The 18,832-nt window shown below is 40.5% G+C and overlaps 1 protein-coding gene across 1 annotated transcript; it reads left to right on the forward strand.

The window, feature by feature from the left end:
* Window positions 1-1,269: 1,269 nt before the first annotated feature.
* Window positions 1,270-18,589, forward strand: LOC310770714 (uncharacterized protein; the record flags this gene model as incomplete). Its single annotated transcript, XM_083663441.1, has 12 exons — window positions 1,270-1,306; window positions 1,565-1,650; window positions 3,750-3,866; window positions 4,410-4,526; window positions 6,309-6,500; window positions 6,669-6,827; window positions 6,919-7,155; window positions 7,266-7,406; window positions 7,507-7,617; window positions 7,814-8,372; window positions 17,069-17,118; window positions 18,554-18,589. 12 exons carry the CDS (start codon window positions 1,270-1,272, stop codon window positions 18,587-18,589), a joined length of 1,842 nt encoding a protein of 613 aa, XP_083519567.1.
* Between the last annotated feature and the right edge of the window lie 243 nt (window positions 18,590-18,832).

Here is an 18,832-nt window from a genome sequence, read left to right on the forward strand (position 1 = left end):
TGAATCTTTCATTGATTACTTTCATGATAGTATGTGTTTGTTTATACAGTATTGTTTATTCTGTGGAATTTTGTCTCGCCCATTCATATGGGTTGATTTAGCTCCTCATACTATAAAGGTGGCATAAAGGATTATACTGTATGTATGAGTTTGAATCATACTGTACATGTTTGTCTCCGAGTAAGAAAAGTTTAAAGTCTATATGCTGCTCAAAGTATAAACTGGACAGAGAAATATAACATAATTACTTTTTTTTAATCAACACATTATGATGTAATGGAGCAGATATAGAGCTGATAATGGCCTACATTCATGACATCAGTATTTTTTGTCAATAAAACATTTTATTGTTTAATAAAGTCATTTTTATCATGGGACTTCAAGCTGTCTGAGCTGTTCTGATTCCAGCCATGCAAGACTCATAACCGTTATAATTATTACCTCCATCATGGATAAGGACTCCGTCTATCTAGCCAAAGACTAAATAAATATGAAGATAATTCACATCTTATTCTGGCCTATTAAAACCCTCTCTGCTAGCCTGGAACGATGGACAGTTTCAATTGGAATATGGATGGATAGTGAGCAGCTGTACATCCAAGAACGAATATAGAGAGCCAAAGTCGACGTCACTTCATGCTTCACCATGTGCACGGTAGATTTTTTTTTGATCAGTTTTTTTCCCTAGTGAAATGTTCTATGGTCTCTCTTGATTCCAAATATAGCCTAGCTGAATCGTTTGCCCAAGCAAAACTATTTTATAAGCATTTTACGAAATGTAGATGGAAAAAAGAATGGCGGATAAAATCTCTTGGTGAGTATATGCCTAAACCGAAAGTGGGCGTAAATAAACGTACAGCCTGGTGCCGCCAGGTTATCGTAATCAAAGCGATATTTGGCTACAACCCCCTGCTGCTTTTTGGTTGGCTGATTATAAAGCGCAATTGAACATGCTGCTTCCTAATTGGCTAACGCAGATTCAAACGACAGGCGGCACAGCCAGTAGGCACCTGGTTGGCACCTATGTGGCACCGGGTATGCTTGGCACAAGTTGACGTCAGAGCAGTGAGGAGAGTTAACGTTAGATGACCAGGCTACGTTCGGCAACTTGCGTGACTGACTGCTAACACAATTCTGCAAGCGAGACAAACTGCTAAGTGTAAATACTTAGTTTTTTTCCTTTAACCGCGGCGAAGTAAGTTTGATTATAGGTCCGTGTTCACCCGGTGTTAGCGAACTAAATAATAACTTCGACCGAAGTGTGGAGAGATGGAGACTGGAGTGGACTGCCCGGCCGGTCGCCGCAGTAAGTAGCGGTTAATCAACTCAAACACATTAAAATACACATAACTGAATGTACCCACAATTCAAAATGTTCAGTTAAGTGGGTTTGATGAAGGATATGGTGCACATCAGCTAGGTTTGATTACAGTGAACAAGGCCATCTTTGCAGCCCGCCTGGCCCCGGCGGGTCCGCGGCCATTGGCGCTAACGTTAACGTTAAGGTGTAATGTAGCTTCTGCTCAGCTAGCATCTGCTAACTCCCTGCTTTTATCACTTCCAGAGTTCAGGAGGTTCTTCCAGCCGAAGGTCTCGGTGAACCTGGAGGAAGAGACCGTCTTCACCCCACCACCAACCTTCAAACTGACCGTGAGTAGGCTGCTGACTCAGCGATATTTTACATCTTTAAATTGAAACGTTAGCAGAGGTTAGCTAAACTCTTTCTTACAGGCTAGCATAGCATGATGTAGATAATGTAAAATACAACCGTGGTTGTTTGATAACCACGGTTAAGCCGGACCCCAGTTCCAATTTGACAAACTGGGGTTCGGGGACCGCCACGGGTCCTGGAGGGAGTTCCAGGGGGTCCCCAGCAAAATGATGAATTCAACTTCACCATTTTATTTACAACAAGTTAACACACTAGAAGAATGACTAGGACATTTTTGTTATCTCTCTATCTAAATAGAGATCGTTTCCTCCAAATCAAAGAATACAAATACAATTAATAGTATTGTAGCTACTTTCATTGGGTTTTTTTTCTTTTTTTTTTTAACTTAATTTTTATTTGGTTTACATCAACATTGTACATCATTGTATTCCTTCGATTACAGTTGTTTACTTTTTCCTTTTCCTTTTCCAGCAGTGTGCTTATTGTACACATTATCAATGTATATACACTCATAGCTTTGTAATGACAATAATAATGACCATCAAAACTGAAAACAAACAAATAAAAAATAATAAACCTCCACTCCATCATATACATATGTCCAGCAGCGCTTCATAGATAGGGAGAGCAAGAGAGAGAGAAGAGAGAAATTTACTTCGGGGGAACTAGTGATTGTATGTAGGGGAGAGTGGGGTGAGTTGTGCCAGTGGGGAAGTTGTGCCACCCCTTGTATCTAGAAAACCATAGAAGAAATTGGTCATTTGACCACACATTTTCGAAGAGGCATCCATTTTACTCACTCTGCAAAGAAGGGAGGCAGATGGCACAAGAGCTAAGCACATTTAAGTTCAAAAAACTGTTTTTGCCTCTCAAAGTAAATTTTTTATGATCAAGGTTTATTTATTGTTGTGTCTGAACAATTATAGACAAGCTTGAAAACATTTCACACATGTGTTAGTGTTTTAGTAAGCTACAATATGAGGCTATACTGTTAGCATGATGTTAGCTCCAAACCAGCTATATAATACAAGTTTGTTAAAATGGTGGGGATGGGGTGATTTGTGCCAAAAGGCCTGGGTTAAGTTGTGCCAGTGCAGTTGCAGTTGATTTAGTGAAATTTTATTTCATTTTGTTCTTAAATGTTTAAATAGACCTTGTTGAAGAAGATTGCAGTATTGGCAAGTGTAGCCTGGCTCTGTGATAGTTGATTTTGTTCATTTTGAACATCATTTTTATTTCTGAAAATGTTAAATATGTAGGTCAACTGCTGCTACCGTTTAGCCTTGTTTAACCCTGTTATAGTACACTGGACTTTAGTGTTATCTTTATTTTGTCTTGCTTTGATATAGCATTACAGTATATGAGATGAAAATGTTCTGTTTTACTTCAGTAATCAATGGCACAATTTACCCCAACGTATTCTCTCCAAAGGCACAACTTACCCCGCACCGGGGGCAAGTTGTGCCAAGAGACCACTTTTTTAAGAATAGCCATATTTTTTTAACAGTTTATTTAAGATCCAAAGGGAGTGTTCCCAGTGGTGCACAACATCCTGAAATATATTTACATATTGTGGTTGGAGGCATTACTGTCATGCCCTCACTTTAAAGACACCTCAAGTAAAAAGTGGCACAACTCACCCCACTCTCCCCTATGTATGTATGTGATATCTATCAGAAATGTGTAAGAGAATGGAAATTAGACTAGGGGGGCGTACAGCATTGGGTAGTCATTGCATTATTAGAGTCATGACAGGCCCCCATCTTTTAACAAAAATTGGTTTCTGAAGCCTTAGTGTGTAAGTGATTTGCTCCATCTGGTAAATATCCCACACTTTTTGAATCCATATATTGTATGTGGGGGGATCTGGTTTCAGCCATCTTATAGTAATACACTTTAAGGCCATGTACTTTATTTTGAGTGATTTTCATTTATTTAGGCCAAATTAACTTTGTATGGCCTCATAGGCTACTATGCATGTAAGTGGAAAGGCTTTATTGTGAGGAAGACTAGGTGAAATGTAAAAAGTAGTAATGGAGTGGACTTGTTTGTCATTACTGTTGTTTTTCCTCATCAGAGACGGGCTGTGGTCCCCTCCGTCAGCTCCTCTGGGCCCCCTAGGCAGGCCATGAAGAGACGCAGTGATGAGTCCTTTGCTGACCAACCTGCTAAGAAAAAAGCTCTCAAAAGCCAGGTAGAGATCACACACACACACACACATTTTAATTTCTTTATTGGATTTTCGATTAGAGACATTAATCGTATCAAAACCCAATAGTAGCAAGAGTCAATGCAATACAATACAAGATCATGCTCACAATGTTATCTGTAGGCTATAGACATAGGCAGATCAAAAAAGAAACATTAGACTAAGACTATGGGTATAAGTGACAGCGTCTTTTCCAAATGAAATGACTGCCAATGATGGCAGACACAGAGCAGTACTTGGCCAACTGTTTTGCAGCTTTTTTTGCCAGTCCAGCAAGTTGGAGTCATCGCATACACATTTTATCCACGTCAAATCCACGATACGGTCGTGGCGTGCCGTATACAGTCCCTTGAAAGCGGGGCAGCTGTTCATAATGTGAGCAACTGATTCCGGTTGTTGATTATTGTGCAGTAGACAGTGTGAATCGTGTTGTGATGGGTACCAGAGGGCAAGGTTGTATTTGGTGGGCAGAAGAAAAGTAGTAATGGAGTGGACTTGTTTGTCATTGCTGTTGTTTTTCCTCATCAGAGACAAGCTGTGTGCTCCTCCGTCAGCTCCTCTGGGCCCCCTAGGCAGGCCATGAAGAGACGCAGTGATGAGTCCTTTGCTGACCAACCTGCTAAGAAAAAAGCTCTCAAAAGCCAGGTAGAGATCACACACACACACACACACACACACACACACACACACACACACACACACACACACACACACACACACACACACACACACACACACACACACAGAGGTACTGAAAGCAGGTAGAGAACCACAGTGCAGGGTGGTCACCACCAGCAGAGCAAGATGGAGGCAGTCCCCTGCAGGAAATAGGCCACGTCCATCACTGGGGAAAGCTCTCCATTCACCTCCATACACACCAGCGTCATTTTCCTTGAATTAAACATGGCTAAAAGCAGTTGTGTGGTGGGCTGCGCAGACAACAAATGTAAAAAATCACCAATTAAAGTTTTTTTTTTACACTCCTGAGCAAAACAGGAAAGCCATTGAGAAGAAACATGTGGATCTAGGCTGCAAGGAGAGAGGACTGAGCCAGTTCCTCTATAAAACAGATGAGTTGTGTTCATGTGTGATGAGTTTCAGGATATTTTGCTCTGTATTGACTGCCAGTAGGCTACAAGGTGCAAAAGTCACGTGAAATCTCACTGAATTGTTATCTAACATATCAGAGTTAATTTAGCATCAATCCATACAATCAGTCAGTCACACTAGTCTGAAAAGCATATTGCATTTCAGATGTTTAAATATGAAGTCAAATTAATATCAGGATATTATCTTGCTGGTGAAAATGTCAAAGTATTTCACGTCAGGCCACTGTGTGGGATCATTTATATCCAGCTTTATTGGAGTAACAATAATGAAATTGGACAGTTTGTTTTGTCAATGTACCTTCTCCTCTCTGTGGGAGGCAGTGTGCTGAAATCATTCTTTGACACATTTGTCTGCTTGAAAACAGGATAAACCTCGTCAGACTACTGTCCATATCTGTTCATATTTCCACGGCAGCTTTTACCTTTGACAAGCCATCCAGGTTTCCCCAATGGTGGGCGTGGCTTTCAAACTGACGTGCTCTGCAGTGTCTCTATATACAGTAGTGTGTGTGTGTGTGTGTGTGTGTGTGTGTGTGTGTGTGTGTGTGTGTGTGTGTGTGTGTGTGTGTGTGTGTGTGTGTGTGTGTGTGTGTGTGTGTGTGTGTCATATACCATAACATGGTATGTGTGGAGAACAGCTGCCAGATCCTCCTTACAGTGTTTTTGATTGCTTTGTTTTGAATTGTTCTTCCTAACAGTCTAGGGGTGCGGATCCTGTACATAGGGGGAAAGCTACAGCAGCTGGTCACAGCAAAGCTGTCCTTGGAGAGCTGACCAACTGCCCACGCAGAGCAGTTAAGGCAAAGGTAAAGCTATGAAGCAACATGCTTTGTGTTGAACTAGCTGACAATAGACCCTTCTCACGGGGGCCATTTTGTGTCGAGAAGCCAGGGTAAACACAGGTGCAAGCAAAACACTAATGAGGGTTTCCAACTTCCATGATTGTGAGAAGGGTCTATATGCCTGACTTGCTGGTCGCTGCACGAGCAGCACCTCCTCTGGTCGATCGGGGGCGCCTGTTCAGGGCGGAGGGGAACTGGTGGGAATAGCGTGATCCTCCCACGTGCCATGTCCTGCCAGTGAAGCTCCCCGCTGTCAGGTGAAAAGAAGCGGCTGCTAACTGCTTCCCCTCGTCTCGGAGGAAGCATGTGTGTGTCTATGGCTCTCCCCAGATCGGCAGAGGGTGTGGGGCAGCAACCGGGGCAGCAGGGGGAATTGGCCAAGTACAATTGGGGAGAAAATAGGGGAGAAATCAGAAATAATAATATATAAAAAAACAAACAGTATGCCTGACTCTGAGTGAACTTTGTTCCTTCAGAAGACTGGACCAGTCAAAGAAGAGCCGCTCCCCGCTGTGACAGATGTGTCCATGACAGAGGAGGAGGAAATGATGTGCCAGGCTTTCTCAGAGACGCGCCCCATTGAGGACATTGACGAGTGCGATGCCGACTTTCCAGAGCTCTGCTCGGAGTATGTCAAAGACATCTATGCCTATTTGCACCTCATTGAGGTAATACTCTGCTTTTGATTGATTGATTGCTTGATTAATATAATAATTAACTAAAATTATTTAAAAAAATATATATATAATCTAATACCACCCTGATTAGTCTATTTTGAGCTGCCATGCTCGAGTGTGTATTTTCTATGACAAGTGGTTCTGTCTCACTCTCCACAGGCTCAGCAGGCTGTGCGAGCAGAGTACATGAAGGGCTACAAAATCACTCCACACATGCGAGCTCGTACAGTTGATTGGATGGTCCGTGTCCACTCCCGCTCCCCACTCGTTCAGGAGACGTTGTATCTCTCAATCGCCATTTTTGATCGTTTTCTACAGGTACAAACTTGTTTTAAAATGTTTTCTTTTTTTCATCTTCTGTGAACTAGCAGTAGCAGCTAGCTAACGCTCTTCTTATTATGTGCTGCAGGTCCAGGAGGTGCCTCGTAGCGAGCTGCAGCTTGTCGGGGTGACGGCCTTGTGGCTCGCCTCAAAGTACGAGGAGAACTGGAGTCCGGAGCTTGCAGAATTTGCCAGCAGCACGGGCAATAGATTCACAACGGCCCAGATTCTCAAGATGGAGCAGGGGATTTTGAGGAAACTCAATTTTGACCTGGGACGCCCTCTGCCACTGGACTTTCTTAGGCGGGCTTCAAAGGTTGCAAGCGTGAGTACATATATATATATGCCAACCACCATAAATATATATTTCGTCTCCTGTCTTCATGTAGTTGATGTCATCAAGGCAATTAAAGTGACTGTCTTCTGTATGTCTAGTCCTTTTTAGAGACAGAGAGGGTGGCAGAGTACCTCCTGGAGTTAACTCTGATGGACTACAACATGGTGCAGTACCATCCCTCTGAGGTCGCTGCAGCTTCCCTCTGCCTCTCCCAGCTGCTCCTTGATGGCCTTTCATGGGTGAGAAGTCTATATAGGCCTACAGATGGATTCAAAGGTTGAGTTATGAGTTCAGAAGGTAAATGACAGGACTGATCTCTCCTCTCTTGTTGTGTTGCAGACTCCTCTACAGCAGCACTTCTCCAACTATGACGAGGCCCACCTCAAGCCAGTCATGCAGCTCATTGCAAAAAATGTGGTGACTGTGAACGAGGGAAAAACAAAGTTCCTGGTGAGTTGGTTTCCAACAGTGCAACAGTCTCAATAAGATGACGTGTTGTTTTTAGCATGAGCTAATAATGTCTCAATACTATTATTATTATGAATTTCCCCAAGGGGATAAATAAAGGATAACTTAACTTAACTTAACTTATAAGATGACGTGTTGTTTTTAGCATGAGCTAATAACACCTTGTGTTTCCCTCCAGTCTGTCAAGAACAAATATGCCAGCAGCAAGCTGATGAACATCAGCCTCCATCCTGAGCTCAACAGTAAAGTCATCAAGAAGATGGCTGCTCCTCTGATGGACAATCCCTTGAGTTCAGCTCAGGACAGAGCCAATCAGATGACGGCAGACGCGGAGAGATTCACAGCGGCTGAGTGGATTCCGAGAGAGGAGACACGACCTCTGAGGGTGACGCTGAAGAAAGGAGAGACACAACCTGTGAGGGTGACGCTGAAGAAAGGAGAGACACAACCTCTGAGGGTGACGCTGAAGAAAGGAGAGACACAACCTCTGAGGGTGACGCTGAAGAAAGAGGAGACCCAACCTGTGAGGGTGACGCTGAAGAAAGAGGAGACCCAACCTGTGAGGGTGACGCTGAAGGAGTCTGCAGAGAACCAGGAGACGGCTCGGCCATTTCACTTTGCCAATGACGGAGAGCGCGAGGCTTTCTTCCAGAGAATCAGAGCCAGAAAAGCCAAACGCAGCAGTTTTTCAAGATCCTCACATCCTCACAAAATCCTCACATTTCCTCGCAGAGCTGGTAGGCAGACCCAGCTGGATGTGTGCATGTCATGTGAGCTGGTAGGCAGACCCAGCTGGATGTGTGCATGTCATGTGAAGCACGAAGGTGTACACTTCATATGTATATTACACTAAAATGTAGACATATATATATACATGTATGTATATATATATATACACATGTATGTATATATATATAGACAAACCTTTTTGTTAAACTTTTTTTTTATTGAAGGAAATGTATACTACACCCATATATGTACTGTGAAGTAGGAAGCAAAAAGGAAGAAGATATGCTCTTGCCATGTTGTTAGAGTGACTTCACCTGTGTACTTTAATGTGCTGCTAAAAACTGCTGTATAACAGTAAGAGTTACAGGTTAGAGTGACTTCACCTGTGTACTTTAATGTCCCATTTAAAACTGCTGTATAACAGTAAGAGTTACAGGTTAGAGTGACTTCACCTGTGTACTTTAATGTCCCATTTAAAACTGCTGTATAACAGTAAGAGTTACAGGTTAGAGTGACTTCACCTGTGTACTTTAATGTGCTGATAAAAACCGCTGTATAATAGTAAGAGTTACAGGTTAGAGTGACTTCACCTGTGTACTTTAATGTGCTGATAAAAACCGCTGTATAATAGTAAGAGTTACAGGTTAGAGTGACTTCACCTGTGTACTTTAATGTCCCATTTAAAACTGCTGTATAACAGTAAGAGTTACAGGTTAGAGTGACTTCACCTGTGTACTTTAATGTGCTGATAAAAACTGCTGTATAACAGTAAGAGTTACAGGTTAGAGTGACTTCACCTGTGTACTTTAATGTGCTGATAAAAACTGCTGTATAACAGTAAGAGTTACAGGTTAGAGTGACTTCACCTGTGTACTTTAATGTGCTGATAAAAACTGCTGTATAACAGTAAGAGTTACAGGTTAGAGTGACTTCACCTGTGTACTTTAATGTGCTGATAAAAACTGCTGTATAACAGTAAGAGTTACAGGTTAGAGTGACTTCACCTGTGTACTTTAATGTGATGATAAAAACTGCTGTATAACAGTAAGAGTTACAGGTTAGAGTGACTTCACCTGTGTACTTTAATGTCCCATTTAAAACTGCTGTATAACAGTAAGAGTTACAGGTTAGAGTGACTTCACCTGTGTACTTTAATGTCCCATTTAAAACTGCTGTATAACAGTAAGAGTTACAGGTTAGAGTGACTTCACCTGTGTACTTTAATGTCCCATTTAAAACTGCTGTATAACAGTAAGAGTTACAGGTTAGAGTGACTTCACCTGTGTACTTTAATGTGCTGATAAAAACTGCTGTATAACAGTAAGAGTTACAGGTTAGAGTGACTTCACCTGTGTACTTTAATGTGCTGATAAAAACTGCAGTATAACAGTAAGAGGTACAGGTTAGAGTGACTTCACCTGTGTACTTTAATGTGATGATAAAAACTGCTGTATAACAGTAAGAGTTACAGGTTAGAGTGACTTCACCTGTGTACTTTAATGTGATGATAAAAACTGCAGTATAACAGTAAGAGGTACAGGTTAGAGTGACTTCACCTGTGTACTTTAATGTGATGATAAAAACTGCTGTATAACAGTAAGAGTTACAGGTTAGAGTGACTTCACCTGTGTACTTTAATGTGATGATAAAAACTGCAGTATAACAGTAAGAGGTACAGGTTAGAGTGACTTCACCTGTGTACTTTAATGTGCTGATAAAAACCGCTGTATAATAGTAAGAGGTACAGGTTAGAGTGACTTCACCTGTGTACTTTAATGTGATGATAAAAACTGCTGTATAACAGTAAGAGGTACAGGTTAGAGTGACTTCACCTGTGTACTTTAATGTGCTGATAAAAACTGCTGTATAACAGTAAGAGTTACAGGTTAGAGTGACTTCACCTGTGTACTTTAATGTGATGATAAAAACTGCAGTATAACAGTAAGAGGTACAGGTTAGAGTGACTTCACCTGTGTACTTTAATGTGCTGATAAAAACCGCTGTATAATAGTAAGAGTTACAGGTTAGAGTGACTTCACCTGTGTACTTTAATGTGCTGATAAAAACTGCTGTATAACAGTAAGAGTTACAGCTTAGAGTGACTTCACCTGTGTACTTTAATGTGCTGATAAAAACTGCTGTATAACAGTAAGAGGTACAGGTTAGAGTGACTTCACCTGTGTACTTTAATGTGCTGATAAAAACGGCTGTATAACAGTAAGAGGAACAGGTTAGAGTGACTTCACCTGTGTACTTGAATGTGATGATAAAAACTGCTGTATAACAGTAAGAGTTACAGGTTAGAGTGACTTCACCTGTGTACTTTAATGTGCTGATAAAAACTGCTGTATAACAGTAAGAGTTACAGCTTAGAGTGACTTCACCTGTGTACTTGAATGTGATGATAAAAACCGCTGTATAATAGTAAGAGTTACAGCTTAGAGTGACTTCACCTGTGTACTTTAATGTGCTGATAAAAACTGCTGTATAACAGTAAGAGGTACAGGTTAGAGTGACTTCACCTGTGTACTTTAATGTGCTGATAAAAACTGCTGTATAACAGTAAGAGGTACAGGTTAGAGTGACTTCACCTGTGTACTTTAATGTGATGATAAAAACTGCTGTATAACAGTAAGAGTTACAGGTTAGAGTGACTTCACCTGTGTACTTTAATGTGATGATAAAAACTGCTGTATAACAGTAAGAGGTACAGCTTAGAGTGACTTCACCTGTGTACTTTAATGTGCTGATAAAAACTGCTGTATAACAGTAAGAGGTACAGGTTAGAGTGACTTCACCTGTGTACTTTAATGTGATGATAAAAACTGCTGTATAACAGTAAGAGTTACAGGTTAGAGTGACTTCACCTGTGTACTTTAATGTGCTGATAAAAACTGCTGTATAACAGTAAGAGTTACAGGTTAGAGTGACTTCACCTGTGTACTTTAATGTCCCATTTAAAAACTGCTGTATAACAGTAAGAGTTACAGGTTAGAGTGACTTCACCTGTGTACTTTAATGTGCTGATAAAAACTGCTGTATAACAGTAAGAGTTACAGGTTAGAGTGACTTCACCTGTGTACTTTAATGTGCTGATAAAAACTGCTGTATAACAGTAAGAGTTACAGGTTAGAGTGACTTCACCTGTGTACTTGAATGTGCTGATAAAAACTGCTGTATAACAGTAAGAGTTACAGGTTAGAGTGACTTCACCTGTGTACTTTAATGTCCCATTTAAAACTGCTGTATAACAGTAAGAGGTACAGGTTAGAGTGACTTCACCTGTGTACTTTCATGTGCTGATAAAAACTGCTGTATAACAGTAAGAGTTACAGGTTAGAGAGACTTCACCTGTGTACTTTAATGTGCTGATAAAAACCGCTGTATAATAGTAAGAGTTACAGGTTAGAGTGACTTCACCTGTGTACTTTAATGTCCCATTTAAAACTGCTGTATAACAGTAAGAGTTACAGGTTAGAGATACTTCACCTGTGTACTTTAATGTCCCATTTAAAACTGCTGTATAACAGTAAGAGGTACAGGTTAGAGATACTTCACCTGTGTACTTTAATGTGCTGATAAAAACTGCTGTATAACAGTAAGAGGTACAGGTTAGAGTGACTTCACCTGTGTACTTTAATGTGCTGATAAAAACTGCAGTATAACAGTAAGAGTTACAGGTTAGAGTGACTTCACCTGTGTACTTTAATGTGCTGATAAAAAACTGCAGTATAACAGTAAGAGGTACAGGTTAGAGTGACTTCACCTGTGTACTTTAATGTGATGATAAAAACTGCAGTATAACAGTAAGAGTTACAGGTTAGAGTGACTTCACCTGTGTACTTTAATGTGCTGATAAAAACTGCAGTATAACAGTAAGAGTTACAGGTTAGAGTGACTTCACCTGTGTACTTTAATGTCCCATTTAAAACTGCTGTATAACAGTAAGAGTTACAGGTTAGAGATACTTCACCTGTGTACTTTAATGTGATGATAAAAACTGCTGTATAACAGTAAGAGTTACAGGTTAGAGTGACTTCACCTGTGTACTTTAATGTCCCATTTAAAACTGCTGTATAACAGTAAGAGGTACAGGTTAGAGTGACTTCACCTGTGTACTTTAATGTGCTGATAAAAACTGCTGTATAACAGTAAGAGGTACAGGTTAGAGTGACTTCACCTGTGTACTTTAATGTGCTGATAAAAACTGCTGTATAACAGTAAGAGGTACAGGTTAGAGTGACTTCACCTGTGTACTTTAATGTCCCATTTAAAACTGCTGTATAACAGTAAGAGTTACAGGTTAGAGATACTTCACCTGTGTACTTTAATGTGATGATAAAAACTGCTGTATAACAGTAAGAGTTACAGGTTAGAGTGACTTCACCTGTGTACTTTAATGTCCCATTTAAAACTGCTGTATAACAGTAAGAGTTACAGGTTAGAGTGACTTCACCTGTGTACTTTAATGTCCCATTTAAAACTGCTGTATAACAGTAAGAGTTACAGGTTAGAGTGACTTCACCTGTGTACTTTAATGTCCCATTTAAAACTGCTGTATAACAGTAAGAGTTACAGGTTAGAGTGACTTCACCTGTGTACTTTAATGTCCCATTTAAAACTGCTGTATAACAGTAAGAGTTACAGGTTAGAGTGACTTCACCTGTGTACTTTAATGTCCCATTTAAAACTGCTGTATAACAGTAAGAGTTACAGGTTAGAGTGACTTCACCTGTGTACTTTAATGTGATGATAAAAACTGCTGTATAACAGTAAGAGGTACAGGTTAGAGTGACTTCACCTGTGTACTTGAATGTGCTGATAAAAACTGCTGTATAACAGTAAGAGGTACAGGTTAGAGTGACTTCACCTGTGTACTTGAATGTGCTGATAAAAACCGCTGTATAACAGTAAGAGGTACAGGTTAGAGATACTTCACCTGTGTACTTTAATGTGCTGATAAAAACTGCTGTATAACAGTAAGAGTTACAGGTTAGAGAGACTTCACCTGTGTACTTGAATGTGCTGATAAAAACTGCTGTATAACAGAGGTACAGGTTAGAGTGACTTCACCTGTGTACTTTAATGTGCTGATAAAAACTGCTGTATAACAGTAAGAGTTACAGGTTAGAGTGACTTCACCTGTGTACTTTAATGTCCCATTTAAAACTGCTGTATAACAGTAAGAGTTACAGCTTAGAGTGACTTCACCTGTGTACTTTAATGTGCTGATAAAAACTGCTGTATAATAGTAAGAGTTACAGGTTAGAGATACGTCACCTGTGTACTTTAATGTGCTGATAAAAACTGATGTATAACAGTAAGAGGTACAGGTTAGAGTGACTTCACCTGTGTACTTTAATGTGCTGATAAAAACTGCTGTATAACAGTAAGAGTTACAGGTTAGAGTGACTTCACCTGTGTACTTTAATGTCCCATTTAAAACTGCTGTATAATAGTAAGAGTTACAGGTTAGAGATACTTCACCTGTGTACTTTAATGTGCTGATAAAAACTGCTGTATAACAGTAAGAGGTACAGGTTAGAGTGACTTCACCTGTGTACTTTAATGTGCTGATAAAAACTGCTGTATAACAGTAAGAGCTACAGGTGTTAGAAAAGAACAGGCTTGAATCATATGCAGCTCTAGTGAGGCAGCACCTTATAGAATATATTTTAGTTCATAGATTTGATTTCTTCAAAACAATAAACTTTGACTTTATCAATTCTAACTGCGATCCAGTGTGAGATTTTTGACATTTCCCCCAGTATCTTCTATCATTTTTCAATAAAAAGAAAAATACAGTCTTTGGTTCCATTCTGTTCTTGTGAGTCATCAAGAACTTGTGATAACGTAAAAATACAGTTTATGTAACATTGCCCCCCCACCCTCCACAGGCCCAGCTTCTGTTGGAGTGCTGTGTTGGTCGGCCTCAGGTGGTGGAGACGAAGCAGAAATTGGGCTTAATACAGCAGCATACAGCCTTTCTCTTTCTTGTGTGTAACAGTTACATTCCATGAGTACGTGTTTCACAGTTTGTTGATTTTTGCATGTCGCACGCAATCCATCTTCATGTTTTCCCATCTTTGCCAAGTCCCATGCCAGTCCACAGTGCCCCAGTCTCAATCTAGTCATCACAACTGTGTGTCTTCTCTCACTCCCTAAATAACAATGCTCTTTTCTTACACTATTTTGTATATCAAAGTAGTGCCGCCCCTTCTTTTCATTTTCCCACTCTTTCTGCCACACAGCTGTTATTCTTCTTTTGATAATGGAGCTACACTCATACGTCCCAATGGGCACTCTCAGATCGACAGCTTTCTTCAGGGACTTTTTAGCTGCCATGTCAGCTACCTCATTCCCTTCCACTCCCACATGGGCTGGCACCCACAGAAACCCCACTGAACCTCCAGCATGCTCAATCCTATACAACAGAACCAACAGCTCCACTACAAGATCTGAGCGGGCTCCCAGGCTTCCTCCCCTCAAAGTCATCAGAACTGAGGCCGAATCCTGGCTCGGCCTCACCTCCTCCACCCACTGCAATGCCCATATTATAGCAATTAGTTCTGTTGTATACACTGAAACCCCCTCAGACAGTCGTCTAGATCAGAGGTTCTCAAATGTTTTTCAGCCAAGGACCCCTTACAAGATAGAAAATATACCGGGGACCCCCTCATTCTGATTTGTGATTTTGGGCTAAGCTTAATTGTTTCCACGGTAACGTGCTTGACTTTTAATTTGATAGGTTTGTTATTAGAATGTAATCCATGAACCATTTTAGATTTAAAGCATAAGCTATTTTCGTTGAACTATGAAGATTTTGCACACACACATTCTTTTTTATTTTTTTTATTACATTACGTCATTTAGCAGACGCTTTTGTTTTGTCCAAAGCGACTTACAATATCACAATTTGTCAACAGTACAGAAAACCACTATGCAACACAATCAATTACAGCCAAGATATTTTGATAGACTAGCACCATGTAGGAAGTAGTTTGAGAAGGAATAAGTAAAAAAAAAAAAAAAAAAAAAAAAGGGGGGGGGGGGGGGGGTTTTACCTGAAAACTTTTCGCGGACCCCCTGGCAAAGTGCCACGGACCCCCATTTGAGAACCACTGGTCTAGATTTCACAATTTCCAAATCTGGAATGTAAAATGCAAATCCAGATTTTCCAGTTTTGGGATCTTGGGCCCCATCTGTATAAATTTGGAGATAATGTTCCCAGTTGTTTTTTAGCCTTCCCCCCACTACTTTACTATAATCTGTATTCTCATGTTTTCTTATCGTTTCTAAAACAGTGAAATCTATTTCTGGTGTAGGCAAAAGCCACGGTGGTACCAGTGAATTATAGGGGCCACCCCTACCTGTCCCGACTCCAGCTCTTCCATCTCTTTATTAACTTTGAAGTTCTCCCCTTGGTGTCCCCTTAGTTTACTTATATATTGCATTGCTAGTTTTGTTCGTCGTATTCCCAATGGAGTTTCCCCCATTTCTACAAGTAGAGCTGGAATTGGAGAGGTACGGAAGGCCCCACAGCAAACTCTCAGTGCCTTTGCCTGCCCTGCACGACCTCCACTTTCTTTTTCTTTTTTTCAAGATTTGTTTTATTTTTTGTACAGTTGCTCATTCGTTGACAATATTACATAAACATCTCTGCTTGAGCACACGCACATTGCGTAAAATAAAACAAGACAAACCAAACAAAATAAACAAATAAATCCCAACCCCATCCCTCCCCCCACCCATCTCCCTTGTATGGATCTCTACATACATACATACATACATACATATATATATACATACATACACACATACATACATACATACATACATACAAACATTTTCTAGCATTCATTAAAATTAGGTTTGGTCCAGGTAGAGATGCTAATTAGCTATGGTCACCTGTTCTTAGAGACGGTAGCATATCGATAAAGGGCCCCCAAATTTTCTGGAAGGTTGCAGGTTTCTTTCTTACATTATACAATATCTTCTCTGGAGTACAGTAAGACACGAGCTCGTTAATCCAGTGTCTCTGTGATGGAGATACTTGTGATTTCCAGTTGATCAGTATGCATTTTTTAACTGCAGTACTACCAAGTAGGATAAAGTATTTCTTGTACTGGTTCACTTCAGCAGAGCTCATGTCCCCCAATATCCATAATTTTGGGTCCTGTCCAATTTGAGAGCCTACTATCTCTGAAGTTAATGTAATAACGTACTTCCAAAACTCTTCAATCACGGGGCAGCTCCAAAGCATGTGTAGGAGGTCCTACCTCCAATTTCTTGAGAGATGATTTGGCTGCTGTTCCATAACATAAACACCCATAGTCTATTCTTGATCTTATCATTGCTCTGTAAATCATTAATTGTGCGTCCTGACCTGCACCCCATGTACTTCCTGAGAGGGACCGCATTACATTGACTACCTTTTCACACTTTGTGACTATGCTGTCTATATGCTTTTTCCATGTTAACCTTTCATCAAGGTGCACTCCCAAACATTTGAATTCTTTTACCCTCTCAATTGTCTGCCCATACATAAACAAACCCTGACACTCAGTTTTCTTATTACCAAATACAACATACTTTGTTTTTTCCACTGATATCTTAAATCCCCACCTGCTTCCCCAATCAACTATTTGATTCAGTGCTTCCTGCATTCTCTGTTGTGTGTTTAATATTTCTGCCTCTTTTCCAGACTGCCCCATCATCTGCAAATACGGAGAGTCCAAAACCAGCCCCAATGTCGTGAAAGAAAATCAGCTGTCTTCTTCTGTTTTCTCGTTTTATGGCGGTTGGCAGAGCTTTTCGTGCATTACGGCCACCTTCTGAAATTTTGCAGTAATGATTACATGGAAACTAATGAATCCTGAATTTCCCATAAAATACAAGCGCTAAAACACAATAAAAAAAAGAGGTGTGTCCTATGTGTCATTACACACAACACAATTCAATTACTTTTCCAAAACTTTGTATGTAACTACTTCGATTACTTTTCCAGGTCTGGAAAATATGATTTTGAAATTCTACGACTTCCAGGTTTTCCATGACTGTGGGAACCCTTGTAAGGAGGTTTAAATAGATCATGTGAACGGGACAAATATCTTAACCTCTTCAATCCAAACAGAACATTCTGTGCAGCACCGATAAGAAGAGCAAGGCAGTAACACTTATCATTTATTCGTTTTGAATCTTATCTTACATACAAATGTTACATAAATTGTTACTTTTATGACCCCCCCCTCCCCTCCCCCATCCCCGAACTCAAATTCCAACAATGTATAATCAAAAATATACAACCGAATCGAATATTTCTCTCAGTTACAGCCTATATGTCTATGAAATCAAGTTGTCAGAGGAGAAAGCTCTACACCAACTGCAAAAAGAACCATTTCAAAACGAGCCAGGATGAACAGCAGGTGTGATGTTGAGTTTAACACCTCACAGCTGGGAAGGGAAGGGGGGCGGGGCTGGACAGAACAGGGCAGTGGGGCATCCTTTTAAGAAAAACAGAACGGTGGATATAACTTCAACAGACAGATATACAAAATAATAACACTATGATCAACAGTGTTTACAGACTGTCTACAGTATGTACTGTATGAGAGTATTATGCACAGAGGTGCGTGGCATGCTTCCTCCCCCTATGCGGGATACGATGAGGTTATTCTAATGGCTGCCCACAGCAAACCCCAATACACCTCATCATGCCCATCAGAAATGTACACAGTATCAAAGCATCACATTGGCAGGCAGCTACTGAAAAGCATGAGCAACAGATGATCCGTTTTTTTCTTCTTTTTCTTTTTTAAACTCTCTAGATTTACAAAAAGAAATGGGAAAATGCGTCCGAGTATAAAACATTCAACAGAGATAAGAAAAGGCCCGGGAATATTGATTCCAGAACCCCCACAATTAGTACAACGGTGTGGGAGTCAGTGCCACTTTGGTGACAGGACTCAATAAGCTCAGCGGTCCAAAGTGCGCTGGCCAAGGCTTCACTGAGAGAACATACATTCAAGAGTGTGCAGCAATGTTGTAAACGGCGCAGGAAGGAACGCAGCCAAATGCAACCCAGAGATGTGACATGACTGACTTACTACCGTGCCAAGAAAAATATATAGTTTAGCACAGCAACACCTGAACATGTGCTAACACTGCAATCTCTTGAATATACCCCCAGATGACCACCTGCTTTGTGGTTCAGGTCTTGGGTTAGTGGGAGGGTTGAACGCTTACTCATTATTGTCGACGGGATTCCTACACATTTTTTTACTAAGAATGTGAATATTTACCAGCCTCCCATTTCAAATGTTACATTTTTCTGCTAAATAGCTGGTCGGAATGTCTCGATGCACTTTTCCACTGGGCACTGCTATCACGTTGGGTTTTGTAATAAGGACATTTTTCGTTGACTTCAAAAGGTAACGAGCTATACCAATGAGCAAGTTTCACATGAACT

Source organism: Poromitra crassiceps, assembly GCF_964638095.1.
Source record: "Poromitra crassiceps genome assembly, contig: HAP1_SCAFFOLD_191, whole genome shotgun sequence".
In the NCBI taxonomy this organism is placed as follows: Eukaryota; Metazoa; Chordata; class Actinopteri; order Beryciformes; family Melamphaidae; genus Poromitra; species Poromitra crassiceps.